Source organism: Ochotona curzoniae, unplaced genomic scaffold (genome assembly GCF_017591425.1).
Source record: "Ochotona curzoniae isolate NIBS_2020 unplaced genomic scaffold, NIBS_Ocur_1.0 contig_3432, whole genome shotgun sequence".
Classification (NCBI taxonomy): Eukaryota; Metazoa; Chordata; class Mammalia; order Lagomorpha; family Ochotonidae; genus Ochotona; species Ochotona curzoniae.
Genome location: NW_024465859.1, coordinates 9529128 through 9556055, shown reverse-complemented (window position 1 = coordinate 9556055; position 26928 = coordinate 9529128). Strand labels below are relative to the sequence as shown.

The 26928-nt window shown below is 40.3% G+C and overlaps 1 protein-coding gene and 1 pseudogene across 8 annotated transcripts in view; both read left to right on the top strand.

Moving 5' to 3' along the window:
• IMMP1L (inner mitochondrial membrane peptidase subunit 1) overlaps window positions 1-26928 on the top strand; it is a 68410-nt gene that overhangs the window by 25855 nt on the left and 15627 nt on the right. For 7 of the 8 annotated variants that reach the window (XM_040980033.1, XM_040980032.1, XM_040980029.1 and 4 more), the window contains 3 exons: window positions 7588-7721; window positions 9262-9350; window positions 13826-13952. In XM_040980033.1, coding sequence (XP_040835967.1) covers window positions 7617-7721; window positions 9262-9350; window positions 13826-13952 — 321 coding nt within the window. In that variant the 5' untranslated portion in view covers window positions 7588-7616. The remainder of the gene's footprint in view (window positions 1-7587; window positions 7722-9261; window positions 9351-13825; window positions 13953-26928) is intronic. The other variant, XM_040980034.1, reaches the window with a different exon arrangement.
• Window positions 1412-3357, top strand: LOC121156490 (annotated as a pseudogene).

The following is a 26928-nucleotide window of genomic DNA, read 5'->3' as shown; positions in this document are numbered from 1 at the left end:
TCTTAAGGGTTGCTTCAGGATGTAGTTAGTTAATAAGGCACCGTTATAAGGAACAAAAAAACAGCAGAGTGTAATAAGTGCATTGATTGCTATCAGGTTGTTTTCTCTGCATGAGTGTAACTCCTGTTATACTGACTCAAGTAGACTGGGCTCCCTTTGACTTGTTTCAGTGAGTCTCCTGATAATCTTTTAAAACCTGATCTCCTTAGTGTATTTGGCTGTCATCTCTCCTGATTTCATGAAAGGGCTGATTAGGTTTTGGTTTGACAGACCTTTAGCATGGATGTCTCCATTTTGGGCCTATTATCTCCTCTTTAACAAAAGAAACCTGTATTTTCATCATTGCTCTTTTCTAAAGTTATTAGACAGTTAGATTGCCAACATTGTATTTGGAGTTGGGCATTGTCTAAGGCATTAAAAACAGATTTTATGGCCCAATTAGCTTCTAATTTATGCTGAATTATAAGTATCAGTGAATCAGAGGCATCATATAGCTACAGTTTGTGTATTTCCATTTAATTAATTATGTTAAAAATGTGTTGAGACACAGAGAGAGACCCAACTAGCTGAGCCATCACCGTTCCCTACCAGCACACATACGATCAGGAGGTAGAAAACCACAGTGGAGTCTACACTTGAACCAGGAAGTCTGAAATGGCAAGTTGGAGTCCCACCCACTGGTTTAACTGCTAGGTCAGACACCTGCCCTGATTTTTGTCATTAACTATTTTTGGCCATGTGGATTCTGTCGTATGCTTAAGATGGCTTTAGCCATCGGTTAATTGATATGATGTTGTATCTTCTTGATAAGCGCTGTATGTTTCCTCTTAAAATCTTATACTAGTTAGCTACATTTTTACTTTATTTTTAAATTGTTTTAATTTTTAAAGATTTGTTCATTTTTATTGGAAAGTAAGATGCAGAGAATAGGAGAGACAGATGTTCTGTCCACTGATTCACTCCCCAAGTGGCTGCAACTGCCAGAGCTGAGTCAATCTGAAGCCAGGAGCCAGAAATTTCTTCCAGGTCTTTCAACATGGGTGCAACGTCCCAAGGCTTTGGTCCATCCTCGACTACTTTCCCAGGGGACAAGCAGGGAGCTGGATGGGAAGTGGGCTGCCAGGATGCAAACTACTGCCCACATGGGATCCCTGCACGTGCGAGGCGAGGACTTTAGCTACTAGACTATTACGCCGGACCTATTTTTAAAGTTTTATGTCAGTTTCACAAATTTGTAGAATTTGTTTTCATGCATCACACCTTTGAAACTAAGCTTTATAATTGATGCTGTTTGCACAGTCTAGTTAGCTTAATAGATAATTTTTATTTTATATTTTGTTATTTCTCTTAAGAGTCTGAATTAACAGAGCATCAGTTATAAAGCATTTTTAAAAGCAGTTTTATTTGAATTATTGGCTTAGAAGATAATGGTTTTAAAATTCCATTAGTGGGTCATGCAGTGGCGTTGGAAGGTGGTGGAAGGTGGTTGAGGGGCCTGTTGTACTTCTTGGAGTCCGAGTTGCCCTGCTGCAGCTACGGCAGGAGGAGATCTGCCAGTAGGGCAAGCTGTGCGATGTGATGCTCAAGATTGGGGACCACAAATTCAGTGCTCACCAGATCGTCTTGGCAGCCTTAATCGTTACTTCCATGCGATGTTTCCAAATGACGTGATGGAGTGCAAGCAGGATGAGATTGGAATGCAAGGCGTGGACCCCAGTATCCAGGAGGTTGTGATCAACTTTGCTTACAATGGCAACCTCACTATTTACCAGCAAAATGTACAATCACTGCTGATAGGCACGAGCTTCTTACAGCTGCAGGGCATCAAAGACACCTGCTGCATATTCCTCTGAGAATGGCTTCACCCCCAAAACTGCCTGGTGTATGCCAGCTGGCCCAGATGATGATGAGTCCTGTGCTCTATGATGCAGCCAACAGCTTCATCCACCAGCACTTGTGGAGTTGTCCATGTCAGACTTCCTAAACCCGCTCTTGGAAGACGTGTTGGAGCTGTTGTCTCAGGATGCACTGAATGTAAAATCAGAGGAGCAAGTCTTTTAAGTCGTACTGGCCTGGGTCAGATATGAGCAGAGAGCGAGCCTACCTGCCTGAGCTGCTGTCTAGTATCCGCCTGCCTCTCTTGTCGGCCCCAGTTCTTGTCAGACCGAGTGCAGCAAGATGACCCGGTGCATTGCTACCACAAGTGCAGGGACCTGGTAGATGAAACCAAGGACTACCACTTCAGGCCAGAATGCTGGCCCCACTTGCCAGTTTTCTGAATTCAGCCTTGTTGCTGCACCTCCATCGCTAGGTTTATCTATGCCATGGAGGGGGTGGAGCCTCAACTCAGCAGGTAATTCCCTGAATGTGGTGAAAATGTTTGACCCCATTGCCAACTGCTCAGGGAAATGCCATCCCATGTGCACAGCACAGAGCTGCACAGGCATGGCTGTGGTGAATGTGCTTTTCTGTGCTATCAGGGGAGATGACGGCCAACTCTGGCTGAGCACTGTGGAGGCCTATAGCCCGGAGATGGACACATGGGTCAGAGTGGGGAGTGTGAATAGCAAGAGAAGCACCATGGGGGCAGTTGTGCTGGACAGGCAGATCTATGTGTGCTGGGACTATGATGGCAGCTCCTCCCTCAACTCCATGGAGACCTACTCACCTGAGATGGATAAGTGGACAGTGGGCCCTCATTGAGCTCAAATCACAGTGCTGCTCTGGTTACAGTTATGAGGGCAGCATCTGTGTGTTGGGCAGTCATGATGGTTTACAGATCTTCAACAGTGTGGAGCACTACAACCAGCACACAGGCACCTGGCACCCAGCTGCTCCGCAAGCACTGTTGGCACGAAGCTGCCTCACTTGGAAGCAAGGTGTTTTTCTGTGGGGCCTATGACAGTTCTGGCTTCCTTAGCATCACATAGGTGTACAGCTCGGTGACAGACCAGTGGAGCCTGATTGTACCCATGCACATGTGCCGGAATTGGGTCTCCCTTGTGGCCAGCTGTGGGTGCTTCTATGCTGTGGGTGGCTGTGATGTACAGTCAAACTCAAGTTTGGTGGAGATGTACTACCCAGAGACAAACTGCTGGATGTTTATGGCTCCCATGGCGTGCCGGGAGTGAGAGGTTGCTATGGGTTTCATTCCTCTCCTGACCATCTTAAGGCAGAGGGTGGGTTGTAGTGGGATAGGGATCTGGTACAAAAGTAAAGCACTTCCTTCCAGGGACAGTCACTCTCAAAGAGAGGTAGTGACCCAAAGAGGGAGTGAAAATGTGAGCTTGCCAGGGATATAGTTTTTCCAGGTGCTCAAGCCTGTCCTCACTGTGCTGTCATCATCAAGAGGCACAGCACAGAGCAGAAGCTGGGTCAGCAGCTGGTACCTTGGACCTGCCTTGCTGGTTTCCATGTGCATAGGCTGCATCCAACTACAGCTGCCACCCGCCACGGCTGTGTGGGCCCTCCCTGAACAGAGGTATTCTGGTGCTGCTCCTCATCGCCTGCTTGTCCTGCAGTTGTGCTGTGACCAGGTCACCGTGAAGAGACTGCAGGGGCCAAGCCTGTTGGAAACTGGGGTGCCACTGGGAGAAGAAGCACACACTCCCGGCATCATTCCTGCCCATGATGGTTCAGCCATGGCTTTGCAGCATACTGTTTCTTCCATCCTCACACACGAAGGATTGTCTTACCATTGTTGAATCCTCAGGAAATACAGAAGTATTTCTCATGTTTAATTTTTGGATTTCAGTGAGTTATTTTTTGTCTTGTCCAGGAGAAACTAAAAGAGAGTAAAAAACAGATACTTGAAAGAAACTGAAGGAAATTTAAACAAAGAGACATTTGAAAGAAACTGGAAAGAAAAATACTTTTTTTGGAGGCCTGGTACAGTAGCCTAGTAGCTAAAGTCCTAAACTTACATAAGCCAAGATCCCATATGGGCACCAGTTCTAATCCCGGAAGCCCTACTTCCCTTCCAGCTCCCTGCTTGTGGCCTGGGAAAGCAGTCAAGGACGGCCCAAAGCTTTGGGACCCTGCACCTGAGGGGGAGGCCTGGGGGAAGATAGGGGCTTCTGGCTTCAGATTGGCTCAGCTCCGGCCATTGCAGCCACTTGGAGAGTGAATCAATGGATGGAAGATCTTTCTATCTGTCTCTCTTCCTGTCTGTATATCTGACTTTGCGATAAAAATAAATAAAAGTCTTTTAAAAAAAGAAAAATAGTTTTTTTTCAAGGAAATGAGTTTTGTAGGAAGGGAAAAAACATAAAAGACACTAAGAACAAATCCATTTTTCAGTGGAGAGAACTGTCAGATGTGAAAATAGCGGTGCCCACTCCCACATTTGGATCCCAGGGTCCTGAGGCCTTGCATAGCACTTGGGGTTTCCTCTGAGCTTCAGTGTGTCTGGAATCAGTGCATTCTTGGCTGGTCCTGCAGCAAGGTGCCCTTGGGTTTGTTTCCATACCTAACATCAGAGGATTTTTTTTTTTTAAACTGTAGACTTAGTGAGTTGGCTGGGTTACTACCACTCTTCAGTTGGAAGCCTGACATGGCTCCAGATGCCCCTGTGGATACACTCCCACTGCCACAACAGCACTCATTCGGATTCTGCACTCCCACCCACATTCCTTCTCCTTTGTTGGCCAGCAGGAAACAGCAGCTTTGGCCAGATTCTCACCCGCCCATCTACTATTAAAAAATACTTCTGATTGTCATGTCGCTGGGCACATTTCTCCATTTGTACCTCCAGAACCTAACCAGGGGCTTGCTCCTTCTACTGGCCTTGGGCTGACACAGTTTGGCAACCTTGTCTGCCCTGCCATTCCACTGCTCCTCCATCCACTCACCAATCCAAGGGTTCCAAGGGTCTGGCATCCTTCCAGCTCTTAGCAGACTGACTGGCAAGGAGGACCCTTATAATCAAGTCGAGTTAGTTGTATGAACATGAAGAACTAAAGGTGGAAAGAATCTCTTGCAGTAATCTTGACACACAACCTCTTGAAGAAACTCCATGCTCCTTCCTTGTCCTTCCTGGATGGGACCTCAGTGTAGCACAGCAGGACCCAAAAAGGACACTTTCTATGACCAGTACACTGAGCAGTAGGGCTGTCCTTCAACTGCTGCTGCCAAAATCTAATCTTGTAAAATTCTTCTCTTAGAGACTAAAAGCATATGATTCCTTAAAACCCAAGACTGGGTCTTAGGGTTCCAGTCTACCCAATTGGTTTCTTGTCCTTTGTTGCCTTTCTGGGTGGCCTGAAAGCCTCTTTAGAACAGCACAGTGTGGAGCCCGGGATATCCCCATGCATCCAGGACAATGAGATGAGTGTGTGTGTGTGTGTGTGTGTGTGTGTGTGTGTTTATACACAATCACCATGTATACACAATCACCATGTATTCAGAGGACAAGACCCTCTGCAGCTTAGTAGCTTGGCCTCTGCTATAAGCACTTGAAAGGATGTTTTTGTTTTTAATTTTAAAAGACTCAATAATCAGATACCTGATTTTTTTTTTTAACCTGGGGTCTCAGTGGAGCTCCAGTGTTCCTGCCCTTCCTCCTGGTTTTCCTACAGAGGTATGCTTGGAAGAAGATAGGTGTTCTGTTTCCTTAGAAGTATATCAGTGCTCATGTGACTGTTAGAGTCCCTTTCCTTTTGTGACTGTGAAGCAGCACTGGGGAGCCTATATCGGGAAGGTGTCAGTGGATTCTTGAGTGTGCCCTGCTGGCTCCACAGGATGCTAGCCCGATTCTGCCAGTAGAGATCATAGACCATTTCTCATGGTCTGCTGCTTTGTAGTGGCCTTCCTGACCTATTCCTACCCTCTGGTGTAGAAGTTATACTGCTGCCCCTGAGGTCAGTGTTTCCATAAAGGATGGAACCAGTGCTTGAGCGAACACCAACTTTTTCACCTGTTCTCCAGTTTGAGAGCTGATGGCTCGTATGGCTCCTTGGTGTTGAAATCTTCCCAGGTGCACCCTGAAAGGATAAGGATCAGCCATGGATAAATCCACTAGTAAGGCATGAGTGATGTTGCCTTCCATGAGCCTTGGGGTCTAGCCCAGTTGAAGAAAGCACAAAATCTTCAGATCCTATACCCACGTGAGAGACCTGGAGGAGGCTCTGGGCTGCTGGCTTTGAATCGGAGCAGCTCTGTCCCTTGCAGTTGCTTGGGGAGTGAAGCAATAGACAGATCCTTTCTGTCTCTCCTCCTCTCTGTATATCTGACTTTCCAATAAAAATCAAACAAACAGCAACAACAGCAACAAAAACATGCTAGCTGGGGCCCGACACTGTAGTCTAGTGGCTGAAGTCCTCTCGTTGCATGTGCCAGAATCCTATATGGGCAGCAGCTCATGTCCCAGCAGGCCCTCTTCCCATGCAGTTCCCTGCTTGTGGCCTGGGAGAGCAGTCAAGGATGGCCCAAAGCCTTGGGACCTTGCACCCGCATGGGAGATCCAGAAGGAGCTCCTGGTTTCTGGCTTTGGATCAGCTCAGCACTGGCTGATGCAGCCACTTGGGGAGTGAAACCAGCAGATGGAAGATCTTTCTGTCTCTCCTCTTCTCTGTATATCTGACTTTCCAAGAAAAAAAGAAAGAGAGAGAAGAGAAAGGGAGGGAGGGAGGGAGGGAGGGAGGGAGGGAAAGAAATATTTGAAAAATGCTTGTCGGTTTAACATAATTGGCCAATTCTTAGAAATGTATGATGTTGAACAGGCTACTGCACTTAATCCCTTGGCTTTATCACATTAATCTGAGAACACTATCTGCTGTAATGAAATACCATATGTAAAGCTTGACATTATTAAATATTGTTATGTTTTAGTAAATTTAATGAGAACAATGCATAGTAACCTGGTCCTAAGACTCAGGCTTTGTTAAGAGACGGTTGTAACAAGTAAATACAAAAGAAGAAATACTAGGAGTATTTAATGAAAATATTACTATTTTAAACTTATATTGCTTAAACGTCTTTATGCGGTGCTTCACGCTGTTTCATGGTCAAGTTAATAGCTGACAATTGAATTTAATTTCCAGGCCATTTTAACATGTTGAATTTTCACAACTGTTCTGTATGATATTTTCATTTTATTAAACCTGCTAAAGATTTAGAAATTCATTGAATATCAAAGAGCATTGTTAGTATAAGAACAAATTTAGTGTTTGAGTCTCCATGTATCTATTCTGGTGGTGCTTCTATTAGGTCATGTTGCGTGAAGTAAACTGATGAGAATAGCACAGAGCTATGCAAAACTATTCATAATACTTTCAGAGAGTGAGTGTCTTTTTCTTGGTCCTTTAACTGTGTACCTTAATACAAAGAGACAATCTAAAAATAACAAAGATATAGAGAGGGACAGATAAGTCCAATGATACTTGAATGTAATTTCATTTGATCAAGAAAATTCAGTGGCTATAATTTCCAATTAAAAATACCTTTAGCAGAACTGAAAATCTTCATTTTCGTGATTAAACCATTATCATACATTTAGAACACTTGGATGATTCTAAAATATTTAGAATGGAGCAATTTCTTAAATGTTTTTAAATTTTATTAATGAAACTTTTTCCAATTCAACATCAGGCTGATGGTGGCAGAGTCTGCACAGAACTATGCTTCGAGGTTTTCTAGGAAAAACCTTTCGGCTTCTTGGCTATACAATTCAGTATGGCTGTATAGCTCATTGTGCTTTTGAATACGTTGGTGGTGTTGTTATGGTAAGTTTTTATATTCAAGAAAATTGGCTTTAAACATGCTTTTGTTAAAGGGAAAGAAAGTATATTTTCCTCTTGTACTTTAGTATTGAGTTAATGAATATAGTAAATCCAACACATAAAAATCTAGGTATTTGATAAAAGAATGTAATTGAATTGACACTGGTATAAAAATACAAAACTCCTACTTTTAATATTATGTTTGTAATATATGTTTTATATTAAATAATTTTGGTATATTTCTAATAAGAGCACAACATTTCTGAATAGCCTGTTAACGGTTGCTGTTATTTATGGACTGCCGCTTACTATTTCCCAGCATGTGTTTGAGGTTGTGTGTAGTTCACACACCTTGACATATGCGTGGTAGAAAACCATTATACACATGTAGAAAGGGCTCAGAAATCGAGGAACTTGTTCTGAGTACCGCAGTTAGTATTATCTGACTTGGAGTATCACACAGATTGTACCCCATTTCCAACCTGCCTATTCAGAATTACCATGCTTAACTGTCATTTAAAGACAGTATTTTTTTTTTTTTTGCTAATATGAATGTTAAAAATGTTAAAATTAATCCCAACCTCCACTGGCCCCCCATGCCCAACCAATGTGTGTTGTTAATAGTGTCATGAACCTACCGGGCATGGCTATTTTTGGTTGAGTGAAAGATAAGTTGATTGACTTGCAGCAAATGTTTTTGTTTTTGTTGTTACTTTTATTTTTTGTTTAGGATTATTCTAACAGATGACACTTAAGCAGACTTGCATTGAGCTGGAGTTGTATAAATATATTTGAATGAAACTCCCCCTCCTTGATTTTTTGAAAGTTACTTTAGTACTTCCAGAGATTTAAAAAAACACATTCACTTTATGAATATGCTTTGTTATTTCTTAGCGAGGTTTGACTAAAAAGTTTTATCCACAATAAGTGGAATAAATGGAAACTGTTGTTTTTAGAGTGGAAATGATCATGTGAGTTTGAGATACAGAGGTGTGTGTGAAAATGATTCAATTATTGAGACACAGAAGTATGAAAATCTTGAAAGGCTGTCTTACGTTGACAGTATTTTTTACTATACAATGTAAGTTGCAGCCTCAGTGTATGAGTAAATAAGGGAAACAACTCAGAGAAAAAAGGTTACTCTCAATAAGTTACATCATGAGCACCAGAGAATATTGGACAATAGCAAGTAATCGTTCATCAACAAGTATATGTTAGGAATGTTAGGCTAAGCACTGTAGTTGGCCTTGCTTATATGGCTGGAGATGTCCTGGTATTCATTCTACAGGTGATCAGGACTTGAAAATGTAGATAATGGTATTTTATTCATGTAGCAGTGTGATGTGAGTAAAATATTTGTTAAGATATTTGTATTTGTAAACTTGGTAATTACTTCGGAGTTGAACATATTTGTCAGTTTACTGTAAATCACTCCCCAAGCCTGAAGCTCCTTGTCTTGTGTTTCTTGTGAAGAGATAATCTCTCTTACATTTAAAGGTTTTTTTCTTTTAACTCAAATTACAAAATTACCTTTTTTTTTCAGTGTTCTGGACCATCAATGGAGCCTACAATTCAAAATTCAGACATTGTCTTTGCAGAAAATCTTAGTCGACATTTTCATGGCATTCACAGGTAAATTAAATCTGATGAATGTAATTAAATTAACAATGAAAATATACACAACGCATAAATTGTGTCTGTCATGCATTTTATCTTTAAAAACTTTTTTTAAAAAGATACTGAAACTGACAATCAGGCAAATAAAGTTTGGAATCAAATATTTTGCCTCAGATGGAGAAATTTTAATATTTTCTGTAAAGATAAATGTCTCCTGAATCATTTTGTTTCTTGTGTTATTAATCAGAATGGTTCACAGTCTCTTTTGTTATATACATGTATATATTTATGTCTATTTCACTTTTTTTGAAAGGTATACAATTTATTTTTCTGATTTACTGACGTATAGATGACACACACAATATAGCAACATGTAAAAAATACAATTTGTTGCTTTGAATCCTATATTGTTGAGAAACCATCACAACGATAAAAATAATGAACATTTCTAGCACCCCTGAAAGTTTTCTGTTTTTTACACTTCCTAAAGTCTACCTCCTTTCATTAGATGGCCACTGCTCTGCTTCTGCCACTGTCTACTAGATTTCCTTTTCTAAAATTTGAACAAATGGAATCATACAGTATAAACCCTTTAGTCTGACTTCTAAAACTCAAAATGATGATTTGGAGATTTACCCACTATTTCACTTTTTGCCAATTATCCATTCCCTTTCATTTCTGAGATACCAGCGACCATAAGAATACATTATGGCTTGTTTATGCGTTAATGCCTCATAGACTTTTAAGTTATGCCCAGTTTAGGGGTATTATAAAAATACTCTGTTATCTATATATTAAACACAATATAAATCAAAATCCCAGCAGCTGATAATTTTATCAAAAAATTGGAAATCTGATCCTAAAAATTTTTACTAATGCATCATGTGTTGTTTTGAATCAAGAATAAGGTATTGCATTGCATACTCATTTTGAAAAATGATTAATTCTGTTATTTTATTAATGGTTGTGTTATTTATTATAATCTATGATGACCCTTTGAGGGCTTTTAGATTATGATATTGTATATAGCTGAGACATGAATTTTACCTATTACGATTCTCCTGATGAATTATATCGATTGAATAACTACTTGGTGTGTATGGTCACTAAGCCTTTTAAAACCCCATTCCAAATAGTTGTTCCAGTCCCTATGGTACTGCAGTGAGCATTATTCCTTATGAATGGATGTCAAGCATTTAGTAATCTAATATAATTCTTAAAGGGCATCTATCTGATTTCCAAAGACTTTTTTGATTCTAAATTTTTAAATAATTCTGATAAACCAGTAGTTGCCAGCTTTTATCTCATGATAAGTAGGTTTAGCCATTCTTGTTTCACTGTTCAAAGCCTGTTCCATATCATTAAAAAAAATTGTTGGGACTGGATTTTTGGCTTAAATAGGATAAGCCGCAACTCACAATTCACTACTGGCATCTCCTATGGGTGCAGAGTCAAGTCTAGGCTGCTTCATTTCTGATCTGGTTTCTTGCTAATGCACTTGGGAAAGTAGTTTGTAAGACACATGAACTTGAGATAATCATAGTCTCTTATCACAACAGATAATCATTTAATGAGAACCTAGTTTTAAGGTATGCTGTACAGTATAGACCATGTAAACATAAATGAAGTATTGCTACTTCACGTCAAAAACTTACCATCAACTGGAATAATAAAATGTTTGTATTTCTAAATGAGAAGGAAAAATTTAAGACCTAGCCTTATTAAGTTCCGTTTAAAACTGAAAGAATTTGAGATGTAGCGTAAGCAGATACTGGCTTGCAATTCATTTGTGCTAGCCTATAAGGCAAACATAGCTAGGACTCAAATTTCAGTAACTCTTGCTGACTAATATTTTTAAAGATGCATTTATTTCTGAGGAGTTACAGACAGGAAGAGGGGGAAAGGGAGGAAGGGATAAAGAAAGAGAGTAATTTTCCATTTGCTGGTTCATTCATCAAATGGCTATGACAGCCAGCAATTGGGCAGGCTGAAGCCAGGAGCCAGGAACTTCATCTGGGTCTCTTGTATGGGTGGCAGAAGCCCAAACACTTGGGTCATCTTCTGCTTTTCCGATTCCATTGCCAGATTGCTGGATTGGAAATGGAGTAGCTGAGACACAAGTTGTCGCCCATAAGGGATGCTGCCGTTCCAGACAGTGGATTTACTCTATTGCAGGCGAAATTTTTTTTTTCAATTATTTTTATTTGAAATGTAGAGTTACACAGAGAAGGAGAGATACACAGAGAAAGAGATCTTCCATCCACTGACCCACTCTCCAGATGGTTGCAGCAGCTGGGGCTGAACTGATCCAACAGGAGCCAGAGCTTCCTGCGCGAGCGTTGGCTCAAGGACTTGAACCATAATTTGCTGCTTTCTGAGGCCATAAATAGGGAGCTGTTCCAGATGTGACTTTGCTGGGACTTGAATCGATGCCTGTGTGGGTTGCTGGTGATGCAGGCAGAGGCTTAGCATACTGTGCCATGGCATCAGCCCCCACAATAATTTTTACATTGTTTATTTTGTATAATCTGTACATGATGTTATAAATGCACAGATGAGCCTAACAGAAAACAAGTTCCCACCCTTTGATATAAGGCATATGTATTTAGAACTAAGCTGTAAGAATATATCTTATCAGACAAATGCAAAGTATAACCTACTTTAGCATTTTTTTCTTATAAAAGAACTTTGCTTAATTATAATTTATTTCAGTGTTGCTGTTTAATTAGAGTTTTAGTGCCTTAGTGCTTATTTGATAAAAAAAAATTCGAGCCATATGAAACTCTCATGAAAGAAGTCTGTTCTTTCAGCGTAGCTAGGATTAACGTGGACAGTGTTGTAAATTTATTTGTCCAAACAGCTCCACTGACTTCAATTGATTGACAAGGGAATAGTTTATCTTGTTTTCCAAAGAAGGCAAGGTTATAATGCTACAAATTACAACATTTAATGATGTGGTGATTTAATACATTTCATCTCTTATCAAAAATAGCCTTAAAAAATTATTACTCTTGGGGCTGGCATTCCTGTATAGTTGGTCAAACCGCCTCATGACGTACCACTGGCACCCAATAGGTGCACATGTTCATGTGCCAGTGGCTCCTCTTCTGATCCAGCTCCCTGCAGATGGCCTGGGAAAAGCAGCTGAAGGTAGCCTAATGTTTGGGCTCCAGATGGGAAACCCAGAAGAAGATCCCATATGTTGGCTTTGGCCTGTCCAAGTCCTGATCTTTGTGGTCATGTGGAGACAGAACCAGCAGATACAAGATCTTTCTGTCTGGCGCTCTCTTTCTCAGTCTCTCCCTCTCTTTCTGTAACTCTTTCAAGTGGATAATCTTTAAGAAAGTTACTACTCTGATAAAACTTGTCGTGTTGTTTTTCCCTTCCATAAGAATCCTTATGTATTGCCCTCTGGTCTAGATGCTAGGAAAGATTTTGTGTTTCATCTCATACTAAATATTTTCTATTTATCTTGTGATCTTTTTATGGGAGTAATTTATTTTCAACTCACTTTAATATTTATGGATAACAGTTGTTTTAAGCTTAGTGTTCCTTTTTATTACATTTTGACATCATTTTGACATATATCTCTTACACATAGCATCATAATCTGGAATTAGGTGCAATTTATGAGCAAATATGTTAAATCCTTTTAAATATGTAATTTATGCAGCCTTAACATTTTATTTGCTTCTTTCAATGCTTTCATCAAATGTAAGTCTTTTTGATTCTGCTGTAAATTAGAGGAGTTATTTAACATATAACATATTAAATGATGATTTTACTTCTTTATTGTGCATTAGATTTGAACAGTGATATGTAAAATTAAGGACTTTTTATTTGAAAGAGTGATAGAGAAACGGACAAAATGCAGCAGAGGTCTTTTTGTGATTTAGTCCCCAGGTGGCACTGCCAGAGATGGGTCTGGCCAGGCTGAAAGCAGGAACCCACAGCTCCTTCCTGAGTTCCAACGTGGGTGGCAGGAGTACTTAGGCTTTAATCTGTTGCTTCTCTATGTGTGTCAGCAGGAAATTGGATCTGAAATGGAATAGCTGGGACTTAAACTGTCCCACTGGTATGAGATGCAGACAGAGTAACCATTGGCTTAACCCACAGGTTCACAATGCTGGCCTGGGCAGAAAAGTGTATTTAGCTAATTTGGTTTATTATGTGGAGTTGTTTTTCAATAGTGTTAAGTCTAAAAGTTGCATACAGAAGCAATGCACAGTGGCTGTAGTACAAATAAATAATTAAAAAAAATTTGAAGTATAAAACCTAAGACTATCAGAAAATTTAGGTAACTTTCCTGTTGTTCTCATTATTGGATTTGACCTATAAAATTCTTCAGAAAAGTCTTCAAAGCTAGAAAATATGTAGGAGGTTCAGTACATAAGAGGTTAAAGAATATGGATTTCTGTTGTTTTATAAAAATATTAAAGCAGCTTATGCTTAATAACATTTGGTGATGCTTTCGCTTTTTCCCCCCTCAGAGGTGACATTGTGATTGCAAAAAGCCCAAGTGACCCAAGATCAAATATTTGTAAAAGAGTGATTGGCTTGGAAGGAGACAAAATCCTCACCACTAGTCCATCGGATTTCTTTAAAAGCCATAGTTATGTAAGTAACATTTCAGATATGTTATTTGTTGGTATCCTAGATGACTAGCATGAGCTGAATATACTGACAGAAGAAATTAACTTCTAGTTTCTTTTGCATGTTAAAATATGATTCATTCAATAAAGTTCAACTGTGATTAAATGTTAAGGAACAGTTAGACCATTACAGAAATATTTGCTTTTAAAAGCTATGTAGAGTCTCAGAAATAATTATTGTATGCAAAGGTCATTGGTAGATGTTATAATACTGAATAAAAATTTGAAAAGAAATAGCTATTTTCACAGTCTCTGAGAATTTCTCCTAGAATGTTTATTATAAAGGGAATAATTGTAATATCCTAGTGAAGAACTTGTCAGATATTATGTTAATTGAGAAATCAATACCATTAATAACACATATACCCATGAATTAATGCAACAAGGAGGTCATTGTCATTTTTGTGGTGTTATTTTGAGAAATATGTACAACCTCAGTTTAACCATGGGAAACAAAACCTAATGCAAGATTATTTTACAATATAACCGAATGATGCTCTTCAGACATGTCAAGGCTATGAACAGCAAGGGAAGAATAAGGAGCTTTACAGATGGAAGAAAAAAAGCAGATAAAGTTAAAAGCAGTTAGAGATTCTGGCAGAAAATTGGTGACTGTCTGGTAGAAATTCTGAGAAAACCGGTGCTTGCCATTTAGCTTTTAAAAATAATTTGGATTTGTTTAAATTTTACTTCTTTTGATTGTTATCATTATATGATACAATTCCATAGGTCCTGGGATTTCCCTTATCTCCTCCCCAATTTCCTCCCCCTCACTGAATTTCCCTATATCTTTACTATAGTATAGTTTTTCATAAACAGTTATATGTGCATTATTGCGGACATGGACAATGACAGTGAGTCCATTGTCCTATTGTCAAGCTATAGTAAACTGTTTCATTGGGAGTCCATCTTCCTCTGGAAGTAGAGATGCATACTACATTGTATCCTCACATCTGGATATGATAGTCTCCATTGCACACTTACTATATATCCCCTTAAATGAAAAGCCACAATACAAAATCAACAATAGGAAGAAAATAGAAATTTACAATGCCGTGAAGTTAAATAGCATGCTAATTGGTTGACAGTCTCGATTGCACAGTTACTATACATGCCCTTAAATGAAAAGCCACAAAACAAAATAAACAGCAGGGGAAAAAAAGAAATTAACAACACTATGAAGTTAAATAACATGCTACTGAATGACTAATATATCATTGAATAAATGAAAAAGAAAATCAAGAATCTTCTTGAAGAAAATGATTTTACTACATGTTCTACGAGTCATTGAATAATCAGAAGAAAGTGTTTTGAAGAGATGAAACTAACAAAAAGATCAAAAACCATGAGATATAGTTTCTGCTGATCTTTATTGGTGAAATGTGTCTCCTATATGCAACAAATAGCTGGTTTTGTTTTTTAATCCAGTCTACTAATCTATGATGTTTGATGAGTTTAAGCCATTTACTTTCAAGGTTAATACAAATAGGTGGTAATTTGGTTCTGTCGTTTTAGCAATGGGTTGTTCATTGATTCAGTTTTCTGTTGTTATTTTACTGAGATGTTCTTTGCATTTGCCTTTGGTTTTGGTGGGCGCTGTTCCTTTTCTCTGTCAAAAGAAGATCTTTATTATTTGTAGGACAGGTTTGAAAGAGGCATATTCTTTTTTTTTTTAAAGATTTATTTTTATTATTTTTTCATTGGAAAGGCAGATATACAGAGAGGAGAGACAGAGAGGAAGATCTTCCGTCCAATGATTCACTCCCCAAGTGAGCGCAACGGGCCGATACTATGCCGATCTGAAGCCAGGGGCCTCTTCCAAGTTTCCCACGTGGGTGCAGGTTCCCAAAGCTTTGGGCCGTCCTCAACTGCTTTCCCAGGCCACAGGCAGGGAGCTGGAAGGGAAGCGGGGCTGCCGGGATTAGAACCGGCGCCCATATGGGATCCCGGGCGTGCAAGGCGAGGACCTGTAACCACTTGCGCCACCGCGCCGGGCCCGAAAGAGGCATATTCTTTTAACTCTTCTTGATTGTAGAAGAATTTTATTTCATTTTCAAAGACAAAAAAAAGTTTTGTTGGGTATGTTATCCTGGGCTGACAATTTTTTTCTTTTAGAATCTGGAATATGTCACTCCATTTTCTTCTGATTTACAGAGTTTCCTTAGAGAGGTCTCATGTGAACTTAAATGTCAATTGATTTTTTTCACGTGCACATAAGGATCTTCGATTGAAGTGAGTTTGATTATCATGTGTCATGGTGAAGATTGCTTTTGGTCAAAAGAAGATTGCTGTTGGGAGTTCTGTGTGTGCCCCTCCTGGATGTTGTTTCCCAATTCTTTCTCCAGATTAGGAAAATTTTCCTTGATTATTTCATTAAATACATTTGCAAACTCAGCTTTTCTTTCTGCATCTACTGGGACTCCCATAACTCTTATATTTGGCCTTTTAATAGTGTCTTTCAGTTCTTGAATACTCTTTTTTTGCATGATGCAGCTCTGCTTCCAGCTTTTAGTTTGTTCCCCGGTGACAGGAAATATCTTCCAATTCTGAGATTCTCTCCTCTGCTTCATTCATTCTGTTTGGAGACTCTCCACTGTACTTTTAATTTGCTCCACTGTGTTCATTTCTGAAGTATCTGCCTTCGTTTGATTCATTTCCAGTGTGACATTCCTTGAACTCCTTGAATGTCTGCTTTATGTGCTTCTTGTTTTTGGTAAAAAGTTTTATAAGGAGTATTTTAAACTCTGTGTCCCCCATTTTCTCTATGTCTTCCACAGTGAACTCTGAGGTTGGCAAAGGGTTTTGTTCCTTTTCAGGGAGTCTTCAGTAATATTCATTGTGCCTCTGTCTCTTCTTTCACTCTTGATTATTGCACTTTTGGTTAGCCAGATTATTCTCCTTGGGGCAGGCTTCTAAGCTGTGTCACCCACAATTCGATATTACTTATTGTATTTGGTACACAGTTCTTTGTTTACAGTCAGTTGTGCCACTCCATCCAGCGAGTTCCAGGTCTGGGTTCTTATGTTAGACATCCACCATGGTCTCCATAGCTCCACCTCTGGACTCACCAGACTCCACCCCCTGTGATCGTGTTTTAAAGTTGCACTGTTATCTATACAACCATTCTTCCACTTCTAGTTTGAGCAATTCCCAGGATTCCAGGATTAGGGAGGCAAGAGGAATCTTTTTTTTTTTTTAAGATTTATTTTTTATTGCAAAGTCACATATACAGAGAGGAGGAGAGACAGAGGTGAACATCTTCCGTCCAATGATTTACTCCCCAAGTGACCGCAATGGCCGGTGCTGTGCTGATCCAAAGCCAGGAACCAGGAACTTCCTCTAGGTCTCCCACGCGGGTGCAGGGTCCCAAGGCTTTGGGCCGTCCTCAGCTGCCTTCCCAGGCCACAAGCAGGAAGCTGGATGGGAAGTGGGGATGCTGGGACTAGAACTGCTGCCCATATGGGATCCCTGCATGTGCAAGGTGAGGACTTTAGCTGCTAGGCCATGACGCTGGGCCTGGCACCAGGAATCCTGTAGAGCTAGGAACCTCTTGAACGTTAGGTCTGAGGGCCACACAGACCTATTTTGATCCATATGGTGCCATAGTTGGTATTATTTTCCCTGTGGGACCAGTGCAATGCACTGAGCTCAGTGAGTTTGCTCACAGCTCATTGCATGCACAGCTCACTGTTGTGCCTGCATTCTTAAAGCTTTTGTCACACTGTACAAAGTGTCGCCTGATGTGCCACTACTAGAGTTCTTGATCTGCTGGCTATCAGGCCTAAGGGCTACCCCAATCTATTTTTGGTGGAAGCTTAGGATGCCATGTTGTTGCCGTTCACTGAACCAGAAATGACTTCACTCCCAGCTTTGTGCATGCACAGTCCTTTCCCATAGCCTTTGCCTCTGTACACAGAATGGGTCTGAATTTGGTTCTAGTGGGCATAATGGGCTGTGAAATCCACCTTGTTTTCGCACTGCCTGTCAGGGGCCTGCTGCTCTGTCTCTGCTTCTGGTCAAATCAAATGGACCAGCAGGATGGGCAGTTCTTTTTCTGGGTTTACCTCCTGAGCTCCTGGTGAATGCCCCTTCCATTGGTTGCTGGTGGAGTTCTGGCTGCCAGTGCAGTTCAGATTGCCACTTGCTGAATGCCACTGGGTCTTGGTCACTGCAGCACCACAGTGTTGTGTCCACTACTTTCACATGTCTGTCAGTCTCCAGGTGTACCTCTGCTGTTGATCTGCCCTGGAATGTAGCCTCTCTGTTTCACACTTGCTAATGTTTCTTTGTCTGTTTAAACGTGTCCTTACCCTATTCTGCCATCTGGATTCTCCGCCATAGTGAATTTGATCCGTAGTTCATCAAATAATGCATTATTTGCTTATGAGCCATAATGGAATATATCACTCAGCTCTGCAACTATTGTATGCTTATTGCTATAATGTTAAACTTACATTATTTTTTGCTGATGGTACTAATATTAAAGATGATAGTGTGATGTTATGTCACTGAAGCATATGTCACATTTAGTTATACCTTTTTATCTTCATATACCTTTTAATTTGTGAGATATTTTTGTCACTTAAAAACACTATTTTTTTTTTTTTAGGATTCATTTATTTTTATTGGAAAGGCAGATCAGGTTTATGGAGAGGAGAGAAAGAGAGAAACATCTTCTGTCTGTTGGTTCACTCTCCAAATAGCTGCAGTGTCTGGAACTGAGCCAATCTAAAGCCAGCAACCAGGAGCCTCTTCTGGGTCTCCCATGTGGTTTAAGGGTCTCAATGCTTTGGGCCATCCTTTGCTGCTTTTTACAGGCCATAAGCAGGGAGCTGGATGGGAATTGGGGTAGCCAGGAAACAAACTGGTGCCTCTATGGTATCCCAGAGCTTGAAAGGTGAGGATTGAGCCATCACGCTGGATCCCAAAATTATTTATTTTTATTTGAAAGGCTGAGAGACAGATATCTTCCATTTGCTCATTCACTCTGCAAATGCTGGCAACAACTAGTGCTGGGTTAGGTTGAAATCAGGAGCCAGGATCTCCATCTGGGTCTCCCTTGTGGTTTGCAAGAGACCTCTGCTGTTGAGTCCACATCTGTTGCCTCCAAGGTTTGCATTAGCAGTAGCCAGATTGGAGCTGGAGCAGTCAGGCCCAGAATGAGGCACTTTGGTAAGGGATGCAGTTGTCCCCAGTGGTGACTTGCTGTTGCACCACAAGCCTGCTGCTGCAGTCACTTGTATATGTACACACATATATATCTGAAGATATATACGTATGTACAACTTTTTCAAGAGTACAATAGAACATCCTTGTTGTATAAATTTCAACACCATCATTGATGTGGTTTTCTTGTTATGAGTTATTGGACAAAGAATATCAGGACAATGAAACTCAGTCCCATCTGAATAATCACGCCAACCAGAGGACTGATTGTGAGGTAAAGGATATTTAAAATATTCTATACAAGAAAAATGTTTAATTTGTAGATGTTTGATGAGTGGAAATAGAGGGTCCTGCCATTTTTGTTCAAGGTGTATTCTGTTACCTTTGTTTTGTTTATAAATTTACAAAAGCTTTGCAACACTTAATATGTGTTTACTTTGTACTATATCAACTTGTTACAAAGACAAACCTAGTTAATTATCACACTATCAACCAATGAGACAGGTAAAATTAAACTTGGTAAACAGAAAATCAATCAAAGGGGAAAGTTAAATTTCCCAATTTGAAACTGAGAGGAATTGAGGTTCTGGAATGGATAGCCTGGTTGCAGAATCTACTCCTCATCCTGCCACTGCTTCTCTCAGATTATCCCCTGCCTGTCTGGTTATTACTGTTCATGTCTCATTCATTTGTATCTCCTTAAAATGTGTTTTTCTTTTGATTGGCACAGCATTTCTCTGGAAGACTGAGTCTTTTCGAGGACTTCCCTCCTGCCAGTTTTCCTGGTGTAGCTTGGTCAAGCTGTAAAAATTGTATAGGTGATTTATAACAAAAATTGATCTTGGCCTGGAGTTCCCTAACAAGATACCTGTACTGTTTGCAGGTTCTACTCCCGAGGGTTGTCTTTTCAGCTCTCACAAAAACACATTGGTACTGCTTCTTCCCATTAAGTGCCTTTAAGAGTCGGTATTGCTTAGAAAATAAAGATATTCCTTTACTAATCAGGTCATTATTGATCTGCATAGTTGAGATGATTAGTGCTAAATGCATTTTGAATTTCAGGCCGAAAAAAAAAGTTTGTTATTCATATATGTAGGATTCATTGGAGAGAAAAATACCAAAAGTTTCGGTTGTAAACCCATCTGAGATATTTAGCGTATGAAAGAGATAGCATTGGTTTTAAGTTGGCAAAAGACAGTATAAACAAATCATTTGTTAAGTGATATGCAATCATTTTATTCATTTCAGAATTCTAAAAGACTATATGGCAAGCAGTAGTTTCACACCATATTTATTTTTTTTTCAGTATTTGGAAACCAAGCTGCCCCTAAAGAGGATTGAAATGAGTTTTCTTTATTTTGATGTAACTGAAGGCTGAACTTCTTCCGCTGGTTATGAGCTGAGTATTGGCTATTAGCTTAATTTATGACCTCTTAAAAAAACAAATTGTACCCGGTACGATAGCGTAGTGGTTAAAATCCTCACCTTGCACATGCTGGGATCACATATGGGTGCCGGTACTAATCCCAGCGGCCCCACTTCCCATCCAGCTCTCTGTTTGTGACCTGGGAAAATAGTTGAGGATGGCCCAAAGTTTTGGGATCCTGCCCCCATGTGGGAAACTTGGAAGAGCTCCTGGCTCTGAATGGGCTCAGCTCCAGCCGTTGTGGCCACTTGGGGAGTGTACCATTGGATGGAAGATCTTCCTCTCTGTCTCTCCTCCTCTGTGTATATCTGCCTTTCGAATAAAAATAAATAAATCTTAAAAAAAATTGTAAGCAGCTTAAACATCTTGAGTCTTTTTGCATATGCTATAGGAAATTTTGAGCTTCCTGTTAGAAACTACTATTTTAACAAAAGAATACATTTGGAAGTAGAAGCACTTAACATTTGAGATGTACTTATTGTTATTGGAAAGGCAGATTTACTGAGAAAAGAGAGACAGATTTTCTATCTACTGTTTCATTCCCCCAGATGGCCACAATAGCTGGAACTAAGCTAATACAGAGCCAGGAGACAGGAGCCTCTTCTGGGTCTCCCATGTCTCTTCTTATTGGAACCTGCTGGTACTTAGGTTTGGGGGTAGCCTTGTCCTATTCTGGGTGGAGCCTGTGGGACGCCAAGTCAGTATTATTTTTCTGGTGAGACCAGTGCAATGCATTGAACCAAAGGTGAGCTAGCCCCTAGCTTAGCACATGAGCAGCTAGTTTCCCTCCTATGGGCTTTGCCGCACAACTCAAAATGGTACCTTATGTGGCACTGGTGAGGATCTGGGCTGTGAAATCCACTCCATTCCCACACATGTCCAAAAGGGCTTCACCACTCTGCTTCTGCCTGTAATCATATTTTAAAACATCAACAGGACCTACAATTCTATGGCTTGATTCAGCTCCTGTATTCCTGGGGATCTCCCCATCTCACCTGACCCCCAGTGCAGCTCTGCTCTCTGTGCTGCTTCCCTGTGTCCGTGGGGCTCCAGGTGTGTCTCTGCTGTCACACTGCCTGGGATCGTGCCCTTTCTGCCCCTCCTCCACTAACCCTTCTCTATCCATTTTAACATGTCCTCACCCTATACCATCATCTTGATCTCTTTTTCATTTTGGTAATTGAAATTTTATTTGAAGACAGGCATGTTCATTCATTTTCATATTGCTTGTGTCTGATTTCAGTAAAATAGCAGAGTTGAGTACTTGTGACAAAAATTATGTGATCTACTTAGCGTCGGCTGATTGACACTCTGGCCCCTTACAGCATGTTTGCTGAGCCCTGCTTTACAATATAAGGGTCTTGATGGCAAGGACTTGTTTTGATTGTACCTGATTTTCCAGAATGTAAATTGTTTCGGCATAGATACTTAAAAAACACTTGTAACATGGATGGATATGAATATGAAAGGTCTGACTGTTTTCTTCTAGTTTTTATTCTCATTCTATGTTAGTTTTTTTCCTACTACCTTCTACTTCCAAATTTCTTCTAAGTGAGGGCATGATAATATAAAATTTCAAGAAAATAACTGAATGCTACCATTGAGTAAATGGTAGTTATGTCCAATCTTTGTTCATTCTATTCTTCCTAGAGTACTTGAAAGCTAAGCTGTATCTAAAGCAAATGCTATCTGAAGGTGACATGGCAGGAAGTATTGGAATGTGCCTGTTACTGTGTACTAGGAGAGCCAAGTGCTGATTGTTTCTCTTAATGACTTTTATCTGGTATTTTTCAACCTTTTATTAGGTAGATTAGAAATCCTACTAACTACAACTTGACTTACCATTTTGAAGTACTAAATTTTATCCAGAAAATAAAATCTCTCAAAGGAATGGTGGACTTGAGATACATTGGTAAGCCTCCATCTCATTTTGAGAGAATGTTTAATGCCTCAGAAATGCTGCCGTGGTTTGGTAATGATGAGTAGAGCACCATTAAATATTTGGAACTGGGCTTGGCACGGTAGCCTAGTAGCTAAAGTCCTCACCATATGGGTGCTGGTTCTAATCTCGGTGGCCCCACTTCCCATCCAACTCCCTGTGTTGTGGCCTGAATAGCAGTTGAGGATGGCCCAAGGCTTTGGGACCCTGCACCCATGTGGGACACCCGGAAGAGGCTTCTGGCTCCTGGCTTTGGATTGGCTCAAATTCAGCTATTGCAGCCACTTGGGGAGTGAATCAATGGATGGAAGATCTTCCTCTCTGTCTCTTCTCCTCTCTGTATATCTGATTTTGCAATAAAAAAAATCTTTAAAAACTGAAATATTTGGTACTTAATCATTTAATTGCTAAAGAGAGCCGTCTGCATTTCAGTAGAAATATGTGTGGCGTTTAGATTTCTTTACAATTCTGACATTTTGTTCTTTTGATCTTTTATTGATTGACCTGTTAAATAATGTGATTTGTAAACTTTGCCCTTGCCCATGAACTTCTGTTTTCCACTGGTGGCTCATTGTGAAATGATGAATCATTTTTTTTTCCATTTTTAATTTTATTTTTGACAATCTTTACATAATTAATTAGGGCACAAAGTTCCAAGGGCTACAGGAAAGTGGGTAAGACTATCATTTCCACATTTTTTTCCTGTATCAGTGGTAGAGGGGGCGGTAAAAGGAGAAGCCCCACCCAGTCTCCCACCCATCCCAGGTCCCTGATGTGGGGCCTGCCCCGAGGGTCTTGCTTAAGTGGCTTTGATAGTTCAACAGTTATGAATTGCTGCCAATCTCGCCATTCCAAGCACGATGAGGTCGTTGAAGAATCCACTGATTGACATAGTCCATCTTAAAGTCTTCATTTGCCCAGTTTTTCACAGCCAACATGTAGCTGGGGTATTGATTGATTTGTTCTCTCCTCATTCTTTTCATGGTTAGGGTTCTGAGTCCAGCAGTTCGATTGAGGGGATCCTAAAGAAACTTCTCTGAGGTGAACCCAGACCAGGTTCTTGTGTGTTCTAACAAGCACAGGGCCCGGCACAGTCCATTGCCCCAATCAGCTGGTGGTTGCAATTGTTGGGTCAGTTCTGTTTCCAGCGCTGCCTTCCACTGGAACAAATGGGTGTTGCAGTCCAGCCTGGTTCTGCCCAGCACATACTCGGCCCTCACATAAACCAGTGGGAGCTGCAGCCTAGTTGGAGCGACCCACAATAACCCCCACCAGGCCCGCCCCCTACCCTGGTTTGCCAGTACGTGTAGCAGACTAGTCCAGTCTTTCCCACATCCCATTTGGCCCTCATACATGTCAATGGACATTGAAGCCTAGTTCTACCCAACGAGCCCGATTATTCAGCCCACATACATGCTGTAGGGTGTCTTTCTGTCTAGCCACCCCAGGCCCTATCCTGGTTTTCATGCCCTCCCATGCGAGCTGTAACCCAAGAGGGAAGAACCCACTATTTCCCTCCCAGGCCATTCCCACTCCCGGATTATGCACTCTCCAGGTAGTTCTGCAGTTTAACTTGACAGAATTAGCTCCCAGTGCCAGCTTCTGCCAGCTGATGCTGCGGCTAAGCCCAAACAACTCTCATTCACTCTAATTTTTGCTTGCAGCAGTAGGAATAATCAGCCCAGCCAAGCTTTTCCCTGATCTAGTCTACATGAGGTGCACAGGTTTTGTAGCCCTGCCTAGTCTGGTCTGCCCCCATCCCAGCTGATGCTCTCCAGTGAGAGTAGCTGTCCAGCAGGGCAGCCTCCCCCCCCCCATTCCCCCTGCTGGCTTTGCCCCCTCCCTCCTGGTTATCATGGGTGCTATTGGGTGCTGCGGCCACATCCAGTACAGGTCACCTCACCTTGGCATTCCGTAAGATATACTGGTTTTTATCATGACCAAACCTTACTTGACCCACACTCTGTTCTGGTGCTTGGATTCACCAGTGGTTGATGTGAACTGGTACAGCCTGGTCTTCCCCGAGCCATGCCAAATGTATGCCAGTGGGATACTTTCCACGGCCTATTCTGTACTGTTTCCTATTATGCTTCTTGTGCTTACCCGCAGGGACTGTGTCCTGCCAGAGGAGTAGCCCAAGCTGCTCCAATAATTTTGTTTTAAAGTGCTTCAGAGATGAAAACTTTTAGTACATCTTTGTATTGAAAATTCACTTATTGGTGGGATTTAGTTGTGAAAATTGTGGTTATAGCACCGCAATCTCCTTTTTTGAATTTATTTTATTTTTATTTGAAAGGCAGAGTTATACAGAAAGAAAAGATAGAGAGTTTTCTATCTGCTAGCTCACTCCCCACAGCAACAGTCAGGGCTAAGCTAATTCACAGTTAGGAGATTTGAGCTTCCTCCATGTCTCCCACATGGGTGCAGTGACCCAAACAATCCTCTACTGCCTTCCTCAGGCCTTAAGCAGGGAGCAGGATCAGAATTACAACAGCTGGGCCACGAGGCAGCACTTACATGGGATGCTGGGACCACAGGCAAAGCATTAGCCCACAGTGCACCGCAGTGGCCCCTAGCATAGCAGTCTTTTATATTGTTGGTGGAAAGCATTGGCATTGACTAATGGAATTATTTTTTCACTTTATTCTAAAGCCATCAAAAATCAATCCTTTTAAATATTTTCACTTGTCCTTGAAACTGCAGATTCTAGTGTTAGAGAAATGTCCATCAAATAAGGTCTGCTACCGCAATAGAGTAGACAGATAAAGAATATAGTGCTTCTTTGTGTATTAATAACATCATCATTATTGGCAGAAATTTTATTATAAGAACAATTTTTCATTTAGAAATAACTGGTTAAATGTTTTCAGTAGGATTATAGTGTTTTTAAAAGGAGAACTTGAAAATGCTCCAGTATGGCAGTAATGAAGTTGTCTCATGATATATTGGAAAATAATTAAATGAGACTGAGAACCTGAAAAGTAGTCTAACTAACTAGACAGTGTTAGAAAATGGTCACATGATACAGTTAACACTAACAGTCCTCTATGTGTACTGTTTTATTTAAGATATAATTCAAATCCCTGAGTATCCTAATGCTGTTTTTCTGTTTGTTTAAATGTCATTTACCTTAAGCTAAATGTCACAACCATCTGGTCTTCTATTACCACTTGTATTATAAACAGAAAAAGTACCCCTGGCAGGGAGAGGAATCATCAGATTGAAAGGGCTTGTTTTTTATAAGGTGCTGATACACTTAAACCCGTATGTCATTTAAATGGAAGAACTACCTAATAATGTCACTCATTACAGCTAGGATATCTAAACAAGAGACTCGGCTTTTTGCAGACTACAGTGATAAAAACCTGTGCCACACATCCATTTCTCAGCAACGGCTCTCAGGATAATCAATCAGTGCCTTGTGCTAATACCTTGATTGCAGCTGATGTAGAGGAAGTATGTTTACTCTTTGACTAAAGTGAAGTTCATTGCGGAGATGACGTGACTTTTTCATCCTATGGCTAACACAATTCCGAAGATTAATTTGACTTATGGTTGACAAGTTTTAGGTGTTTTTGTTCAGATGTTAACAGGAAAGAATCACCTTTGAGGTACCCCAGCACAAGGATTTTCTTATGTATGATCTGAATATTTTCAGAATCTGTGCTTAATTTAACAGTAATATTTGGTGATAAAATATTATTCTGTCAATATTTCTACTTAGGTTATTCTAAAATTAGTGTTTCTCAGCTAAACATATTTAAGTGATTCAAAATTCAAAAATCAGTATGAATCAGTAATGAATATAGTTCATTATTTATGTAAATAAAAGTTTGCTTTTATCTGCAAGCTATTTGAGATGCCTGTATTTTGAGGTTGCCTAAAACTGATCAGGAGAAATTAACAAAGATTGAAATCGTGACTGTGATGTTCAGTATAAGCATCTGAAGTAGCATGCAAATCTTCTGCAAGTAAAGAGAATCTATTTCATGTGTCATGTGGTTTCCCAGTCTGATATAATCATTTTATCAGCTCTGCTGAAAAGCCTGCTGGTGATTAGGAGGAGTATGTTCAAATATCTTTTGGACGAATTCTTATGTTATGAAATTCTTATATTATCGTTTGGGTTAATAACTGTGGTATCTGTGACCTGCATAATTGTAATCCATTACAATATGTGCATTAAACTGCTTTTATCTAAAGCAAAAATGGAAAAGAATAATAATAAATATAAAAGTAGGCGTACATATTATAAAACAGTGGAAGATACTAAACTAACAAGAAGATATTGGCCTTACACGTCATTGTGTTGCTAACCTAGACATGTGTGTTTTCTTCCTGAGTTAGAATTTTCACAATTACACTAAGAAAATGTGTAAATCACAACTAATGCATACATCCTGCCTGAAC